At 35.6% G+C, this 17,954-nt stretch overlaps 1 protein-coding gene across 1 annotated transcript in view; it reads right to left on the bottom strand.

Annotated features, from left to right (window-relative positions):
• Positions 1–17,954, bottom strand: part of LOC139973046 (melanotransferrin-like) — a 48,013-nt gene that overhangs the window by 6,974 nt on the left and 23,085 nt on the right. Inside the window, exons 3-10 of the mRNA XM_071979405.1 lie at positions 17,217–17,337; positions 15,968–16,189; positions 7,643–7,760; positions 6,738–6,918; positions 5,578–5,661; positions 4,080–4,245; positions 2,660–2,824; positions 1,944–2,110 (exon numbers count right to left, since the gene is read on the bottom strand). Of these exons, the coding sequence (XP_071835506.1) occupies positions 1,944–2,110; positions 2,660–2,824; positions 4,080–4,245; positions 5,578–5,661; positions 6,738–6,918; positions 7,643–7,760; positions 15,968–16,189; positions 17,217–17,337 (1,224 nt within the window). The remainder of the gene's footprint in view (positions 1–1,943; positions 2,111–2,659; positions 2,825–4,079; positions 4,246–5,577; positions 5,662–6,737; positions 6,919–7,642; positions 7,761–15,967; positions 16,190–17,216; positions 17,338–17,954) is intronic.

Genomic DNA, 17,954 nt, shown 5'->3' with positions numbered 1-17,954 from the left:
CACAAACCGGTGCACACAACTATATTTACAAGTTACCTCGCAAGTCCCAATTTTATACACCTGGGTGAAGAGAGGCAATGGAGATAAAGTGCCTTGCCCAAGGACACAATGCAATGATCTGGCCAGGACTCGAACCTGTAATCCTTAGATCACAAGTCCACTGCCTTAACCACTTGAAAATATACTTTAATACTAAAATTACAATATTTGCATCATAAGAGCACCTTATTGCACTCCACAGAAGAATATATACCTTTGGCCCTCATTCACTGTATAGGCCTTCCATTGTAAACAACCACAAAAATTATACTAAAATTGGTCAATTGTATGGCCACTAAAATGTAGTTACAAATCATAAAACATTAGTTACAATTTGAAAATGAACCATCAATAAACAGATGCAGGACACAATCTTAAAGTTTTGTTGAAATCGTTTGTTTTTTCCATTTTAAGCTCAATCATTGTGAAGGGGTTAAAAGTTGGGGTGAAAACGGACATTGCCTTGCTTTTCATGATTGTGTTGTGTTGTGGTGGTTATAATAGAAAAAGTTTTAGCTGGATTGGAATAAGCTTGTGCCCTCACAAATTTAAGAAGAAACAGCCTCTTCCAATTCTTCTGCAAAGTAACTTAGCTTTATGTAAAGCTGCTTATTAAAGTGTGGTACAAGAACGGAGTGTTCAGGTTCCTTTAAGCAACTGCTGTGATGTCAATACGAAATAAGTTAATAGCAAGACACACTGAATGTTCAAGCATGTTTAGATAGTGCCAGAAATTATGCAAGAAATTGGGCCGTGCGATTCACTTCCTCTGGAAGGAAGTCAGTCTGTCTGAACATCTGCATGTCTCAAAAGTTTTCTCAGTTTGTCTTAAGCTTCAGTTACCGCCTGAGAATATCCTGCTGGGATCTAACTTAACATATTTGACCTTGATAGGCTTTTGCAACTAAATTGGCAGAACAAATCTGCAAAAACAAAAGTGAATCCTGCTTAAAGGGTGTAAAGACTCGCGCAAAAACAAACGTCTAATGCCAGTAATCTGACCTAGTTTCGAATGAGGTGTAACAAGTGTTAGACACCACCATCGATCCCAGAAAATACACACACTGCTTGCTACAGTCGGTGATTAGACACTAGTGTACATTCAGTACATACAGCTGCGGTCAATACCCACAGCATAGTGTACAAACGATACAGCGATGGACATCTCAGGTCCAGCTAAAGATAACAAGGTATCGTTTTTCATTACTGTCTGCATTTAGTAGGGATAAGAGAAAAACTTCACTTGCAAGCAACGGAAAGTTAACTTTTTAAAGATGGCGGCACGCTGTTTGGGGCGAGTCTTCAAAGCTGGTGATATCTTGGCAAGATTAATAACACCAGGATTTTATACATGAGTTCCTCGATTTTAGCAGAGTTGTGGTATTCTAAATCGATTTGGATAAACAATTAGCAACAATACTAACACACCGGATAATACAATAAAGGTTTATAGGTTAGAAACAATTCCAACATGAATAGTCAAATGTTTCAACTGCAGTATGCTTAATCTACGGTTAATGGTTCCATAGAATAGTATAGCAACCTATTAAAACTTACACACACAAAAAAAGATCAATAATCTAAACATCCAAAAAAATTAAGAAAACTATTAATAATAAAAATAAATAATATTTATCACACTAACATTTCTTTCTCTCTTTTTGGTTTGTTACTAACTAGCAATCCATCTTTAACTTTATAAACTTTCATATTCAGGAGAATAATTTCATGCTCCGAAGTTTGTCTCTTGTAAGTAGTATGGTCCGTATGTGAAAACATAGGCTATAAATCTTTGGACTTGTTTAACAATTTTGACCATTTTGTGATGCGTTACTGGATAAATTATCACCTGAAATTCTTTTAAAAACTTCCAAGAGTTGATGTTAATACTCTTAGATAATTACCTTTAGATCACTGATTGTGAATGACGTGTCAGACTTAACCACAGCCACTGCCCAATAACTGGCATCACCTGTACCATAATCTTCACCCATCACTGGAACAAGCCCATACTTTTTGCCTGCTTGGTAGATGTCACCTCCATCAAGGGTTACCAAATCAGCATTGCCATCTAAGGAAAGGAAAAGCAACCATGTTGTTGTACCTCACACATGACATGGTGTCTGTTCCACATTCAACACTGTTCCAGGACACAAGTATGCCAAGTCTAGCCTTTCATCAATTATGTTGTTTCATTACTCTTTTTCGTATAAAGTATGATGGTCTGTCATTTAAAATGTACCGCCGTTCCAACGATCAAAGCAGTGAAGGCTATGAAATTACAATGTTTTGGACAATAACCAGGAAGTATTTAACTTGAAATAGTTCAGCAGGGAAGGAAATCCCAGCAAGAAATATTAATCCAGGTTGTGATAATAAACAGGAAGCTCTAATGTCAACATTCAATACAATCCCAGAGAATGATAACACAAGAGTATGCAATGTGAAGGTAAATTACAATGGCACATTAAAGCGTGGAAAACTTTAATTACAGCATTTTTGTTTCAGACATTTCTGGGCCGGCCATTTTCTACTGTGTTTTGAGTCCTTTTAAGACCTAACTCACGGCTACGATCCAGGCATTTTCTCAAACGAGAAAACAACTTTAATGTTCCTTTACCTGCAATTGCTATCATGCAATCCAAGTGACTAGATGCTGGGAAGCAAGAGAGTGTTGGAGATATGCTGACCATTGAAAAGCTGGCCATCATATCGAGACACTTCTCTTGTTCACCATCAGAAATAGTGCAGAATCTGAGAGTACCGTCAGGACACGCCATTAGACCTGCCAAATAAAACAAACCGACATATACAATACATAGATAGGAAATAATGACAGTTAAATAAATACATTCATGAAAAGTCACAGTGACAAGTATTCTTCAAAGTGCATAGCAACACTTGCATTCCACCTCTTTTCCACACACCCCCCTCCCCACCCCCAGCCCCAATGACACCTCATAACCATTAACTTTGTACTAAAATGACTAGCACGATAGCAGATATAACATGAGTTGAACAGAAAGTTATCTGTGATTATTATCGTTGTACTGTATAAAAAAGTTACTGCAACCGAACTGAGCAGCCACTCAACAGGATATTTTGCTGTTTAGAAACTTCATTTGACAGAAGAGTTTAAAACAAACTGTAGCCTGTAAGCCAGGCTCTTGACATTTTTGCACATTGAAGCAATGCGGTAAACACATTCTCAAGGGACATTCTGCTGGAAGACAATGTTACACATATCTTTAAAACAAAACAAACAAAAATCCTCAGTTATTTTGAATATGCTGGACATATCTTTATGATCATGTTGGTATAAACTGATCTGGGGATTGATAAGAATGTTAACACTACGTTGACTGACCTACCTCTCATGAACCTTCCTATTAAGTAGACCACTACAGTACAGTACTGTAGGTGCTGTGTCATGTCATGCATGACAGCTAGGTGATCTTCAAAGGCTTTATTTTCCTGTTATTATTGAGTCTTCTTAATGTTTCCCTCCAAGACATGTGATACCTTCGGCAAGTTTTGCTTAGGTGATGATGTTATTTTGCTTTTAATTTTTTTGTATTTAGAGTTTTGTCAAAGTGCCATGTTGAATTACCTTTCTTTCCTTTTTTTGAGGGGGATATCTTTGTATTGTTGAGGGGGGGGAGGGGAGGGGGCGGTAAATCATTCAAATTTAAGAAAAGCATAAATATATTAAGTACAATTGCCATGATTGGTATCATGCTGTTGCCTGACTCATTCACAAAATAACTCCAAATATTGACAAAATGCTATGAGGAAGTGGATTTGATCTAAAGGTTCAAAATTCTAAAGATTCCAAATCTGAGTTGAATGTTTAACTGGAAGCCAACAGACGTGTAAGTTGTAACCCATAAGCCCTTGCGGGTCTTCCACAGTTGTGGTTGTGTAAGATTCGTATAAAAAAGATATATTAAATAACTACTGCAATTTCTTTTAGCAAATAATCTTGAGCCACCAGAATGCCTCTTAGTATTGAGTGGGATGCAGCACCAAGCTGATCTTACCATCAAGACTTTCTATGTATTCATCTCCCAAGAACTCTTGGTAGGTGTCAGAATTCAATGCTCCAAGAGTTTCAGTGGTATCCTTGAACAACAGATCAGCCTCGGACCATGTAGCAGAATCAAAAAGTGAAAAACCCTTGCTGTTACCATCCACTCCAAACAGCTCCTAACAGAGAGAAACAATAGGTAAAACTTGCACAAACATCATTAATAAAAAAAAAATTTTCATCTCTTTTATTGACTCATTTGACATTTATACAAATAGAAATGATAATTTTGTGAGTTCTTTAGTATTACAATACAACTCAATCATTGCCTAACAATTTATTATTTTCTGATCATTAGGTTTAATAGTATATAACATTATCAATACATAAAGTGTAATCGCAGAGACAAAACGTACAATAATACTATTGAAATATGACAATAGCGACTTGCACAATGTTGCCAAGCAAAACATTACAAGAAGAAATACTTAACAGGAAACCAAACAAGCAATTAGACCCTATAAAAAGAGCACTAACTGCAAATGAAATCCTTCTTACTAAAAATTTCTTGAATAATAAACTTAATGTATACATTTTTCCACTTCTCGCATGTTTCACCGAAGTATTGTTATCGCGACAATGAAAACCTGCAGCAGCAAAATCCCCTGCAGCAATTAGGATGAGTCTAGATATCAAGCAAGAGAGATTATCTCTACAGACCAGCAGTGACTACTCTATGTGATGGCCCAACAAGGCCTGGCTTCTCACACAGTAACTAAACTAGTTTACAACTTCCATTTGATCACCAAGGACTAGGAAAGAGGATTAACTCTTGGCATTGCAAGGCAAAACAGAGAAATCCTTCCTAATAATGAAAATGCTTAAAGCAATACTTACACACAGAATCTTGCTATTGTAAGTACTTTGTGATCAAATCAAATGCTTCAACTTCAAATAATATGCAAAACCTAATCAGTGAATTATAGCCTGAGCTAATGAATTTTTTTTTTGCCATAGAATTATTGTCATTAGCTGCTTAATAACTCTCATCAACAACTTCCTAAAAACAGCTAAAGCTTATCCTGTTCCATATGGATTTACCTAATTGTTTGAATTATTTTTTAATTATTTATCAGAATTGATAAATTCATATATTGACAATGACATTGACAGTGACATTGAGGTCATGTGTAGATGTCTGAGATTTTAGTTTTCAACAGCTAACATACTATATGGCTACAAAGTACTCTTTTCTTTCCTTTTTTTCTTCTTTTTTTGTATTACACAAGGTCACAGATATATTGTGTAAACAACCTTCTTGCAGGCTCATTGAAGTAACAAAATTATCAATTAGTACGTTTAAACAATGTGGTCACAGTTATAAGGATCAGAAAGTACACTAAGTGATAAGTTATTTGTATGACCATGTTCCAGATTAGTGTGAACTCTCTTGTTAGGTGGTAACTATCGCATGCTTTGCGGTTTTTTACAAATAGTGTTAACCTACTTACCACAGCTCTTTCTAGAAGACTGACATAGCTGGTAATGTCTTCATCTGACTTACTGCTGGAGGTCACGACAGCATGGCTGGGTGACTGAAAATTAATCAAAGATATAAAACAAATAAAACAAATGAGGCAGCAAAGTTCAATAATTTCAAACCACAATTGACATTGAGATTAACAGTTCAAATTTAGGCCTTTACTGAGGAGATGGCATGATATTTCCGAAGATCTTTAAAGGAGGATTCCAGAGTGTTTGCAGCTTTTTAAAAGTGACTATCTTGGAAACCTCAAGAGCTATTAGGGAGCTATATTAGCTATTATTTCTGCATTATTTCTATGATCTCTTGAAACAATTAACAAGAAATTCTTCTTCAATCTTTTATATTGCACATTGTTTTTTCCTTCTTTTCTTATAAAGTTGCAAACCCACACATCTTTATTTTGTTAGCAGGTTTTTGCTTTTCACAAGTCAAACAAAAATCTAAACAGTATAGGTACATACTGACAAACTGGCTCAAAGTTTAACTTAAATTGTGACATATTTTGGAATCTTTCGGTGACAATTTTATCTTGTTATGGCTGTGTAATGCTTCTTAGAGTTGTCACTGAAAGGCCACTCAGGATTCATGCTTTACCGTTGTTAACTCTTCAAAACATCTTGCCATTATACTTGGCAAAACAGGATATTCACAACACTTTAGCAGTTTCCTTTTGCATGAGGTCAGGTTTTTATGGCATACTAAATGAAAAAACACATAGACATGTAGTTGAGACTCCCAAAATGTGTTGAGTGTCAATAAAAAGAGAAAAATGTCTACAGATAGACTAAAGTATGAGAGAATACAAACTAGTACAGACCGATGAGCTACAAGTAGGCCCTCGTAATTTACTAAATCATTGAAAATATAATGTATGCACCAAATATCAGCTTGAAGTGAAAAATAAAAACTCATAATGGACAAAAATATCAGCTTGAAGTGGAAAAAAAAAACTCACTATGGACAAAAATATCAGTTTGAAGTGGAAAAAAAAAAACCTCTAGTAGATACATGGAATAAATTGTCAAGAAGAACGCATTACTCTGACAGTCGCAATTGATGGCAACAAATGTTCGCTTCAACTATGAGATCAGATATAAATATCAGATGATTTGAAATTGTTCTTACTGGTGCGAGGTGGCAGTCGGCATCTTCAGTAATTGCTCTCCGTGTGCCATCCTTGCAGAGGATTTCAAAATCCTCCGATTTAAGACCAGATGCCCATGAGTCTGGGTTATTTCCGTCAGTATTTTCCAAGACTGTCTCCTTCTTGATGAAGGCCACATCTGCATCAGTTTCCACCAAACACCTGAGAAAGCAAAATCACAACGTCATGAGTGGCAAATCCCCTGGCCAATACCAACAAAATTGACACAAACCAAGCACACTTTCTAAGTATATTAATAAATAACATATAAATATTTCTACCACATTAAAGCGTGGTTGAATTTTCTAGGTGAACTTATGTATTGTGCAAAGCACTGTATAAGAATATTTTTGTCCTAGTAAAACAAAAACTTAGAACTGAACAGTACTACACAATAAAGCACTTAAAGATTAAATTATATCATGTAAGTCTTGAAAAACTAAAAGACAATTTGGCCAGCCTCACACTGCCCTATCTGAATGGGATCTGACTAATCTCTAGGGTCATGACCCAGTTGTCTGATCACTATGGTTACACAGCAGGTAATACTGCTGTAAACTAGAGCTTCCTTAAATAAGGCAGATTTAGGTATGTTGGAATACTTTGCATGATAACTGGTGCAGGACAAATCAATAAACCTTTATTTGGCAGATTTGATGAAAATTATTTCTTTCTGTAGAGCATTCCATTGGTTCTGCCTGTTTAGGCACCTGTTGAAGAAAGAGTAAGCATGTATACTGTACACATTCATAAATGAACTAGATCGTCCTGTCAACTATATTGATTTTTCCATCGGTTACAATGTTCTGTAGTTCTCCATCTTCTTGTATCAGGTGTAAAAAAACCCATTTAATTTACATGATAAGCAGCAAAGTGTTACACATACCTGAGTGCACCCACATAGCTGGCATAGCCATCATCTGATCTGGAACAGCTTGCTGGAGACTCACATAGTGCACACAGGTTACTGACATTAACACCGGCTGGTGCTGCATCCAGGGCTCCTAAGCAAGTACAATGAATGAAGAAGAACTTAAAAGATTGGTTTGGGTATATATATATACTGTAAACTATAATCAAGAGAAATTTAATTTGTACTATAGACGTCAACGTTAATCAGGTACAGTAAGGCCAACATTTAGAGATCTCTAATTTATTTGACAGACAATCATCCGTACATGTGTTCTTTAAATTTGATAACAAAGGTGACAGAGCTATTCTTAATAGTCAATTCGGTTTCACATAAATGCCCCCATAAAATGACAAATTTTGAATATTTGCTTTCGTCCGCCAACAATGTACAGCAAAGCTAGCCTGATCGCAAACTTCTGACTAGCTCCCAGTAAACAATAACAAAGTGGCTCAAAAGAATAGTCTTTAATACTTCTTTGAAGGTATCTGGGGCTCTACATTCCACTGCAAGTCCAAGTTTAGCAAAATAATACTTGTACTAGTATGAAAACTCACAAGCTTCATGTGAGAAGATTTTTTCAATGCACAGCTGACCGACTAGGTACGAGATGACAAAGTTTAGTTTGGACGGATGTAAGCAGTTGCAGAAAATTCGCAAACTGCAAGAATGTCACTTTGGGCTTTCATAAATGAGGTAACAATTACCAATAACTTGATCAGTAATGGAGTATTCATGCAATCCATGAGCTTTCTATATAATAACTCCCAACGAGTAATCACTAGCCGTTGTCAGGTCTGTGAGCCTTCCCTTTAATATCAATAATATTTATTGATATTTCATTTTATATTAAACTATTTACAGTACATTACCAGATACTTTTAATGTCATCCATTTTGTACTGTTGTCATGTGTCATTGCATTAAACAATATACACTTTCTGTATTAAAGTTTGTACTATCCCTATACTACTCTTGTAACCTACAGTACTCACTAAAATCACATATTTCATTACAGTAGGTCTCATAATGACACTTGAAATATGACAAATTGTGTAAAAACCACAAAATACAGCCTTCTGTCTTTGTTCAACAAGTTAAGTAAACTTACTGAGTCCTCACTGCACAATACTGCAAATATGATCAATTATAATAATATTTATTTTTTTTGGATGAATGGGCATGCCAAATAATTATTTGTACGGGTGTTTTGCATTTCAATATTTGGAAGACTATCTAGACTATTTGTCAATTAATAGTTTTATCAAAAGTATGAATATATTTTCTGAATAGGTGTATTTACATGTATTTATATATCTATAAATATATATTTTAATAATATAAATCACATATTATTCTGAGCTTGAAACATTTTATTTTCATCAATTTTCAAAATAAATTAATATCTATCAAATGAAACTTGACACACCATACAAGCTAGTGAAATATATACTGTCAAATGTTGTGAGATTCAGAAATTATGCAAAATTATAGTATGAACAAAAATTTCAATTTAAGGTTTGAAACATTATGTAAACTTAACAACTTGTGTGGATTCAAAGGTACAGTGACTATACAAATGTAACAGTCTTACCAGGATTTCATAAGGTTCTATGTCAAAAATGTAATCTGTGCAGCAGAATTTAACAAAATCCTGCTGCAGTTAAGTGTATCAATACCAAAGAAACATAATGAAAAACTTTAAAAAACATGTGGTCGTCTGGGAAAGAGTAAATCTCATTTTTGAAATTTTCACATAATTGCCTGTAGTGACCCCTAAATGACATTTGACCTTCACTTCCCTAAAGAAGCCTAACATCCAAGGAACACTGTGTCAAAGTTTCATTAAAATCCATCAAATCCAGAATGAGTGTTCAAGAGCACTTAAATAAAATGTAAACAATTATGAACAGACATGATAATAGCAGACGGACAGACAGACAAACAGATAGATAAGAGTGATGACGGCTGATAACAATAGCTCATCCCAGCATAGCACGGTTGAGCTGCAAAAATCATGATAATGGCCCTACCTTATTTTGTGTTAGCATTGTTCATTGTCACCTAAAACTGGAAACTTTAAATTACAGATTGGCTAGAGGTGTTCAGTTTATGTTTGTCAAACTTGCACAATCATTCTGTACAAACAATTTGACTGAAGTAGTTGCAGAGTCATCAATCATCGATTACAAATATGTATTAAGGGTGTTGCAAAAAGGCAAACAGTTCGATCATCTATATGTACTGATCTAGATATGAACCAATCTCTCCAATCACAACCACTTTAAGAACCTTTACAAGGTTAGCAAAGTTTACTCAATGTTTGAACGCACAATGTTTGAATGTGTTAGGACAGCTGAATGAACAAAACAAGCTGTATTCTTCACGTTCAGCGATAAATTCTATACTGAGCAAAAATACCACAAAAGATGTACAAAGCACCTTTGACAGAATGTGACTCTGGAGGTGAGAAACCACAAAACAAGAGTGTCAAGAAAAGTACCCAGATGCAATGGCATCACATAAAGATGTGAGTGTCAAATGACCTTTCTTTCCTTGAATCTGTTCTAGGTAAACAAAGTTTTACTCAATGTTTAAACACACAGTTAGTAGGACAGCAGATGGAGACAAAAAAAAGAAGGAAAAGTTCATCAGGTTCAGCAATTCATCCTATCTCTAGAAGAAAAAGTACAAAGCACCATTCATCTACAAGTGACTCCCAAGGTATTCAAAACCACCAACAGGGAGTGTCACGAAAGATACAATGGCACACTCACGTATATGATCATTCTTTCCTCAGTCGATTTCCTGTTCACACACTCATTTTAGGTCAAAAGTTCTACAATATTATGAAACGTTTCCCAGGAGGTAATTCGGGCGGTATTGAAGAACTTCCGGTAGCATGCATAGCCTCGGGATGTGAGACCTGAATAATTCGCAGATGACATTGTAAGATGACATTGTACACCTGTACCACCTAAGATTTGTCACAGGGGTTCTACTCGTAATTAAGGTTGGTATTCAAGGGAGGAAATACTGTAGTTTTAGAGAATTGATTTGCTCGATAATTCTTGGAAATAGCAATTAGCATAAGCAGGTACTGCATCTTTTGCTAATCAAAAGTAATATTGATTAGCAACTGGCAATTCTTGGGTAGCAAATTGCTATGCGAACCCAGTTATTTCGTCCCTTGGCATTTAATATATACATTTTCGAGTAGTCAAATCAGAACTTTATTTCAGTATGTATACATAAAAGAATAAATGTGTTCCATCATCTGCCATGCAAGAAGTTGTTTTGCTGTACATAGATATATTTCCATTTTTGTTTCTGTAGAAAGCCAACTTACATTACCCGTATCAACATAATGGACTATTATACATGTACAAAGATTCAAGTACTCGCACTATTGTATAGGTGGTTAACAATTTCTGTATGAAACACAACATACTTTAACATTTAAAGACATGTTAACTACATAATATTATCAACATTTACTAATTTGATAGTACCAAGTACAATTTTAATGTTTCTTCGATAATTATAATATGATAATAATAATAAATGAATGTTTCGTCTAACATAGACAAACAGTGCAGCCCTGACGGTATTAATAACAGCAAACTTCTGAGAAACGTCACTCTAGCAGTCCCTGGCCAAAGGATCTGTACCAATGAAGTCTTCAACTTTGAGTACAGCATTTCTGTACTAAACCGTGTTGGACGAATCTAACCCCAATAATAATAAACGACCTTGTGATCAGCATTAGAGTCATTGCCGACTTTGCAATCAGCGGCCCCCTCACAAGTTTGCAAAGGTCAGTAAATATGACTTCATAGTTTTCCATTTCGGGAAACCAAACTGGTTATTATAATCTGCAAGCATACTGGCTGGATGGTTACTACATTTGATTATTATCAATGTAGATCTCACACCTACAGTATTTATCCATGGATTTTCATTGACACATGAGTTGTTGATCTCCCACCATCACAGACCTGGAGCTATTAAATTATCTACTGTACTAGTCTAGACTGACTCGGCTGCTGTCAATTTGTCTGCTAAGTGTGTGTATAAAGAGTCCTCAAAAATGTCATTAATGGGGACGAACACACAAATGTCCCAGCCATCTGCCCTCAGTGGTGATGTAAATGAAGAGTACAATTATAGTACTGTACAGGTGTGTTCAGAAGTTGTACACTGAATTCAACTGAGTTCAAGGTTGTAACAAACTGGTGGCATCACACTGAGTTGTCTAGGGTAAATTCCCCAAAATCGATAAACTATACTACTTTAAATATATTCACACTGCTATCGTAAGGAAGGCTTACAGGTACTTTATTTATGCTAGGAAATCTTTCTGCCATTACTAACTTCCTGAATCAATAATCTGCATCAAACAGCATACAATGAAATTAGCAAAATGGAAAATTAAGACCAACAAGAAACAAATGGATACATACATGTTGGATTTATATTCCTAAGACAAGAGCCTTGAAACTTAGACTGTCATAAGACTTGAATCATGCTTACCAATGCAGGTGCATATTATAGAGATCGTACTATCCTTGTGACCATTGCTCTCTACTTTACACAAAACAGCAAGAATCCCCATAAACGGAGTTATAAAAGCCTGGCGATTTATGTCATGTTTGTTCAAAGAAAATCATCACTCTTCTTCGTCATTAAATTACTTTGTGAAGTAGACAAGTACTTAAACGATAACAGAGGCACTCTGATGAAGCAGTTACAGTACCGTACAGTATGTTCAGAAGTTATGTACTGGCACTGAATTCAACTGAGCTCATTGTTGCAACAATCTGTCTTTATATCACATTTAAAAGAACAGTAAAGTCTAGATTAAGAAGTTTAAGAGAAGTATTTATTGATCTGATTGATGAAAAGAGAGTTAATTCTATTCTTTAGCGGTATAAACCTCAAAGCATATATGGTTGAGATTTTTGGTACCCCCAGGAAAAGATGACCTTAACGAAGGTTTCTGGTTCCTAGACTTTTATCAATTCAACTAAAATATTTAGTTATGGGCATTGACTTTAAGACAATTCCAGGAAAGTACTGAAATCTTCAAATGCAAATGATATTCAACCTGTAGGCAACCAAAGAAAATGGTATAAAAACTGTGTTTCAAGAGTTCTCTTAGAGATGAACTAGTTATTACAGCTGCAGATTTTTGTTGAATAGTTCAGATGCAAAATATCACATGGTTTGTATGATCATGGAGGAGACACCAAGTTACGAACCAATGCAAACTATAATAATCAGCAGTTATTTTTACGACGCTTAAGCCACCACAAATGTGGGAGAAGCCTGCAAGGGCTTATGGATTACAACTTACATGTCGGGTGGCTTCCAATTCAACATTTTAACTCAAATATTACTTGGAATTATTAATTAGGAATCTTTTCAATTTAGAAAGCCATTTCAGATGGGAAAACCGTAGATTGCTCTCGGATGAAAAACCCACTTTGCTATGACCCGGCCGGGAATCGAACCCCAAACCTCCCGATTGCTAAACCTCATTGCTTCAAATGCCACCGCCTTTATCCACTCGGCCACAGCACCGGTCTAGAGCTTAGTAATATAGATCGTACACCAAATTATATTTATTCTGACAAAACAGTATCGCGGCCTGTCAAACTTGGTTAATAAAAGACATGCTGTGGTTTTGTGTACGTACCGCACGATGCAATCATCGTTTTATCAGTACTTGATAAAATATTTCAATTGTGCTTAAACCAAGTTGACTTCCTTAATAGTACCCTAAGGAAGCAGTATCTACATATATAGGCAGGATTTATCCTTTCTGTACCAGCCAGGGACTGATCCAAACTGATCATTTCAGAATGATTCATAAAAAATATGGAAATCTATGTACTGGTAATAGTTTCCTGGTTCAGCCAATTACTTCCCCTTAATTATGTCAGGAAACTTGGAAAAAAGGCTTCTTAAATCTCTGTAATAACAATCCTGTACCATGGCTACAGTTCTGTGACTAATTAATGTAAAATGTCTTGCAGGTTTTTATCATTGTGAAACAAGAATGTTTTCACAGCCGCTACCTATAACATATCTGAGTATGCAAGTTTGTCTTCCAACTTCCACTTGCACCACATTTTTAGTTCAATGTTAAAATACCACAGGAAATTCTCCTCATTTCCAAGGTTATTATAACTACCCTACATGCTAGGATTGCTAGCATGTAACATGTAGAATGTCACCACTTTCATGTTACACACTAAGTATCAACCAGGGAGCCAGTAAGCTATAATAATTGGCACTATTATGTAGTTAATTTAAATGTATTTTGGCTTTATTTTGTTACTTAATAAAACATTTTACTGTATGGATGTATAAAGTAAACAACCTGTATGGATAGGTTAAAGGAACAAGTATTACCCAACTGTTAGTAAAAGGAAAAACAAAGTACACAAATGCATCACCAGTTAAAGTGTACTTTAGGTCACAAGCATTGCACAGTCAGAAACAATGGAATAACTGTACTTGAAGTGAAAGCTTCATACTGTAGGTTGGAAAAGAAAACACAACTACCAGACGTACTTCTTACAAACTTTTTTATATATTGAATAAGTCTGTATAATTTGTACAGTAGAACTGTAGTTCGGGAGTTCTAACGGCAACATGGTTGTTATCACATACAGTACAGATTTAGACTTACTGACATAGAAGGGTTATTCAAAGTAGGTGTGGACATCATATTAAGAGTTATGCCCAACAGGAAATTCCTATCGAATGCAAAATAAAGCCTCAAGGTGATATTGTACATATGCCACATCATACATCAAGAATAAACTGATATTTCCAGCAAAGTTATGTAACAACACACCCAAGTATCATCAAATAGTTAGTGCACATAAAACAACATCCTGTACCACTTTGGAATGTTGATTTTGATAGTTAATCAACCTTTTCAAGGTAAATTGTGTTTGAGCTCTGCTCTAAATAAAGAGTTGGCATTCAATCTGTTTGCTCTAAGCATACACAGAGCCAGACTTTATATAAACTGTACATTAATCAGTACAAACCTGTGTATTACTCCATGAGCCTGTCTTGAAATCTAAAGTACATGTTCAGGGCCAGAGAGAGACAGAGAACTACAGAACAAAGGATCTACTTCAACATATACTGAGACACAGACAGAATTACTTACTAGTATAACTTACCATTTAGTATAACTTACTATATAGTATAACTTACTAGTATAAATTACTAGTATAACTTACTAGTATAACTTACTAGTACAACTTACTAGTATAACTTACTAGTATAACTTACTATCTAGTATAACGTACTAGTATAACTTACTAGTATAACTTACTGAGACACAGTCAGAATGTCGCCTAAAAATAACAAGGCATAGAACGACTTTTGTGGCTTCCTTCATTTTGAGCTACTGTAAGTACGTATATCCTGATTATATCAGCTCTTTCATTTCAAAAACTTCTGCACCTAAAAAGCAACAGCCTAACTACAGTACTGTAGATCTTGAAGTTAACCCAAATACTACAAACTCGCCTGATTTAGATATTTATGAGCGACAAACTTACCAGTCTACTCAGAACTATTGCACAGAAGCTACCAAACAAAAGGGAGGTTTTTGTTAATAGCCAATACTCCATACCTACTGTAGCTGTTTGGATAAATTCATTTGTTTAGTTTCACTGATACTGTATATGAAGTACTGTAGGTATAACCTAAAATGTCAGGGTCAAAGTCAGACCTACATAAAGTGACCTGCTTCATTATTTAGTGAGACCTTACTGTATGACAATCAGACTTTAACCTAAAGATAGACCAGCCCCCCCCCCCCTGCAAAAAAAAAAAGACCAAATGTTGTGGTATCGTTCATTCTTCCTGCTTTTCTCAAGTTCACCAGATACCTACAGTGACTCTTACCACAGCCAATTATCCTTAAGGCACTCAGTTTCATGTTTGTTTGCTTGCTTGGAATGGTTTTGAATAAAATTCGCATCAGTGATTATGCTCCGAACAATATGATATCTAGAGTCACCCTGGTGACCTTTCAACACATTTTCGCTTTTTAAATCCTCAGGTAAACATTTCTACTTCTCATTCCACCATCCAAAATGTCTAAAATCTTCAATGACATGAGCACCTTTAGGAAAATTGCCCATCTCGTTTTGGGTGACGTCAGTGATTAAGTTAAGTGATATTATTGGACTGCAAAAGTGGAAGTTAAATTAGTACATCAATGAAATAGCTTTAAACACAACTGCAATTCATTGCTGAAGTAGTACTGTACCTGGAACACAGCTCTCATTAAAGTAACTGGACGCAGACATCAAACTGGACTTACATGCCAACGAAGGCATGATGTTTTCTTCAAGAAGGTATCCCACCGGAATGTTCCAGCCTGCTGTACGTCCGTAGCCTGTGTGACACGTCTTTTTGCCTTCTAAGTTGTTAATGGTGACGCCAGTGTTTGATTTGCGTACCACTGCAAGTGCATAGTAGCCCTTCTTGCCTGTAATAATGGATATACAGATTGCAGGTTCTTCACAAAGAGAATGTTGTGATCAAGAATCTTACAAATCCAAACCAGTAGAACAGTAGCTACTGCAGCATTGTAATTGTATGCGTAAGATAGGCAGCCCATACAGTAAAACAATAGTATGATTAAAAGAAAAATGGTTAATATTGAGATAGACTGTCACATTTTTTTTGGCTGCCATCAGAATGAATATATTTTAAGTTCACAGGAATGGCCTCCAGTTATGTTCTAATGCAGCACTCCACCCACATCTAAAATCAACATTGGGCTTTTGTATTATCATACTGTATCTGGCTCCACATAACTTGACAAGTTACTGCAGTCTCTAACTGGAGATGATAATAATACCACGAGTTGATCACTAGTAATATGCAATTTTCGTTTGAAGAAGAAATGTTTAAAATATATTTTTGGAGTTTTAAGATCAAATTAATTGTTTAAAGAACCCTCTGTAAAAACTCAAAGATCCTCCCATTAACGTATATTTTTAAGGAATCAAGTTTCGATAAATACTTGTTCTGTTCTGAAACAAAACTTGAAAAACTCACCTCAGATGGTGGCAGAAGCTAATATCTACCTTATTAGGCAAATGGTATATTGAGTGTCAGCTTTGTTCAGAACCCTAATGTGAAACCAAACCATATGATGTGGTGTACATGAAGTGTTCAGATGAAATTTCACAATATTACAATTTTCAATTCATCTTAAAACACAGTATTGACTGGCCAGTGTTTAATACCTGTGATCTTCAGCAACAGCAGCAGCACTAGTCCACCTCTTAACCACACCTACATGATTCATATCTTTCTACTGCATATATTACTTTAATCATGCCCAAGTTATTTCATGTAACACTCAAGTTCAATTACTTCCCCTGAAACGATTTGACATGCATACTACACTCATTAACTGTACTGACTCTATGTAGCTTTTACAGTATCTACAGTACATGCACAGTACATGATTGTTTGTGACTGTACTTAAATTGCTTGAAACTAACCATTGGCATAGATCTCTTCCATGATTGGTTTGACATCATACTTCTGCCCTCCTGAGTAAACATCACCTCCGTCCAATGTAATGAGATCTGCTACATCGTTGGCAATAGCAGACATACATTCCTGGAAATACAGAATAATTCATGTTTTCAACCAACAGATTGTAATTAAAATGTAAAGTAGTAACTCCTTTTTTTCAGAAAAAAAAACAGATGTTGTTCCCAGTGTTTTGAGAAATATGGCGCAGGAAGATAATTTGAAACAAAAATATTACCAAAAAATCATAGTACACCCACCCTTAAAGGGACTCTCTCTACTCATTGGTCCCCAAGTGCCCAATGTATTTTCTCTGTCTTTCTGTCCCTCTGAACTTAATTTACAGGTACAGTATGTGTTTCATTGTTTTATATTTCTACTTGGTCACTAGCTGAGATAACAGCCTTGCTGTTAACCTGTTATATAGTGTCCTTCACATATGTTAACATTATACTGTGGAGTGTTAGCTCAGTGGTTAATGCCGGTGCCTTTCAATCATAAGGTCCCTGGTTCGAGTCACTCCCAGATTAATGTATGTCGTCCAGTTACAGAGTTGTTAACAATTGACAATTCATAATCATGGACGTTAAATATGAATGTAAGAGACTGACTTCGGTCAGCTTGCGGCTTTGATACACCAATGAGGCTTCTTCGCAAGTTCCTGCTTGCAGGAGGATCTAATATACATACATACTGTACATACT

Source organism: Apostichopus japonicus, chromosome 9, assembly GCF_037975245.1.
Source record: "Apostichopus japonicus isolate 1M-3 chromosome 9, ASM3797524v1, whole genome shotgun sequence".
NCBI classification, from domain to species: Eukaryota; Metazoa; Echinodermata; class Holothuroidea; order Aspidochirotida; family Stichopodidae; genus Apostichopus; species Apostichopus japonicus.
Note: the sequence above shows the minus strand (reverse complement) of the source record. Positions and strands in the feature narration are given on the sequence as shown.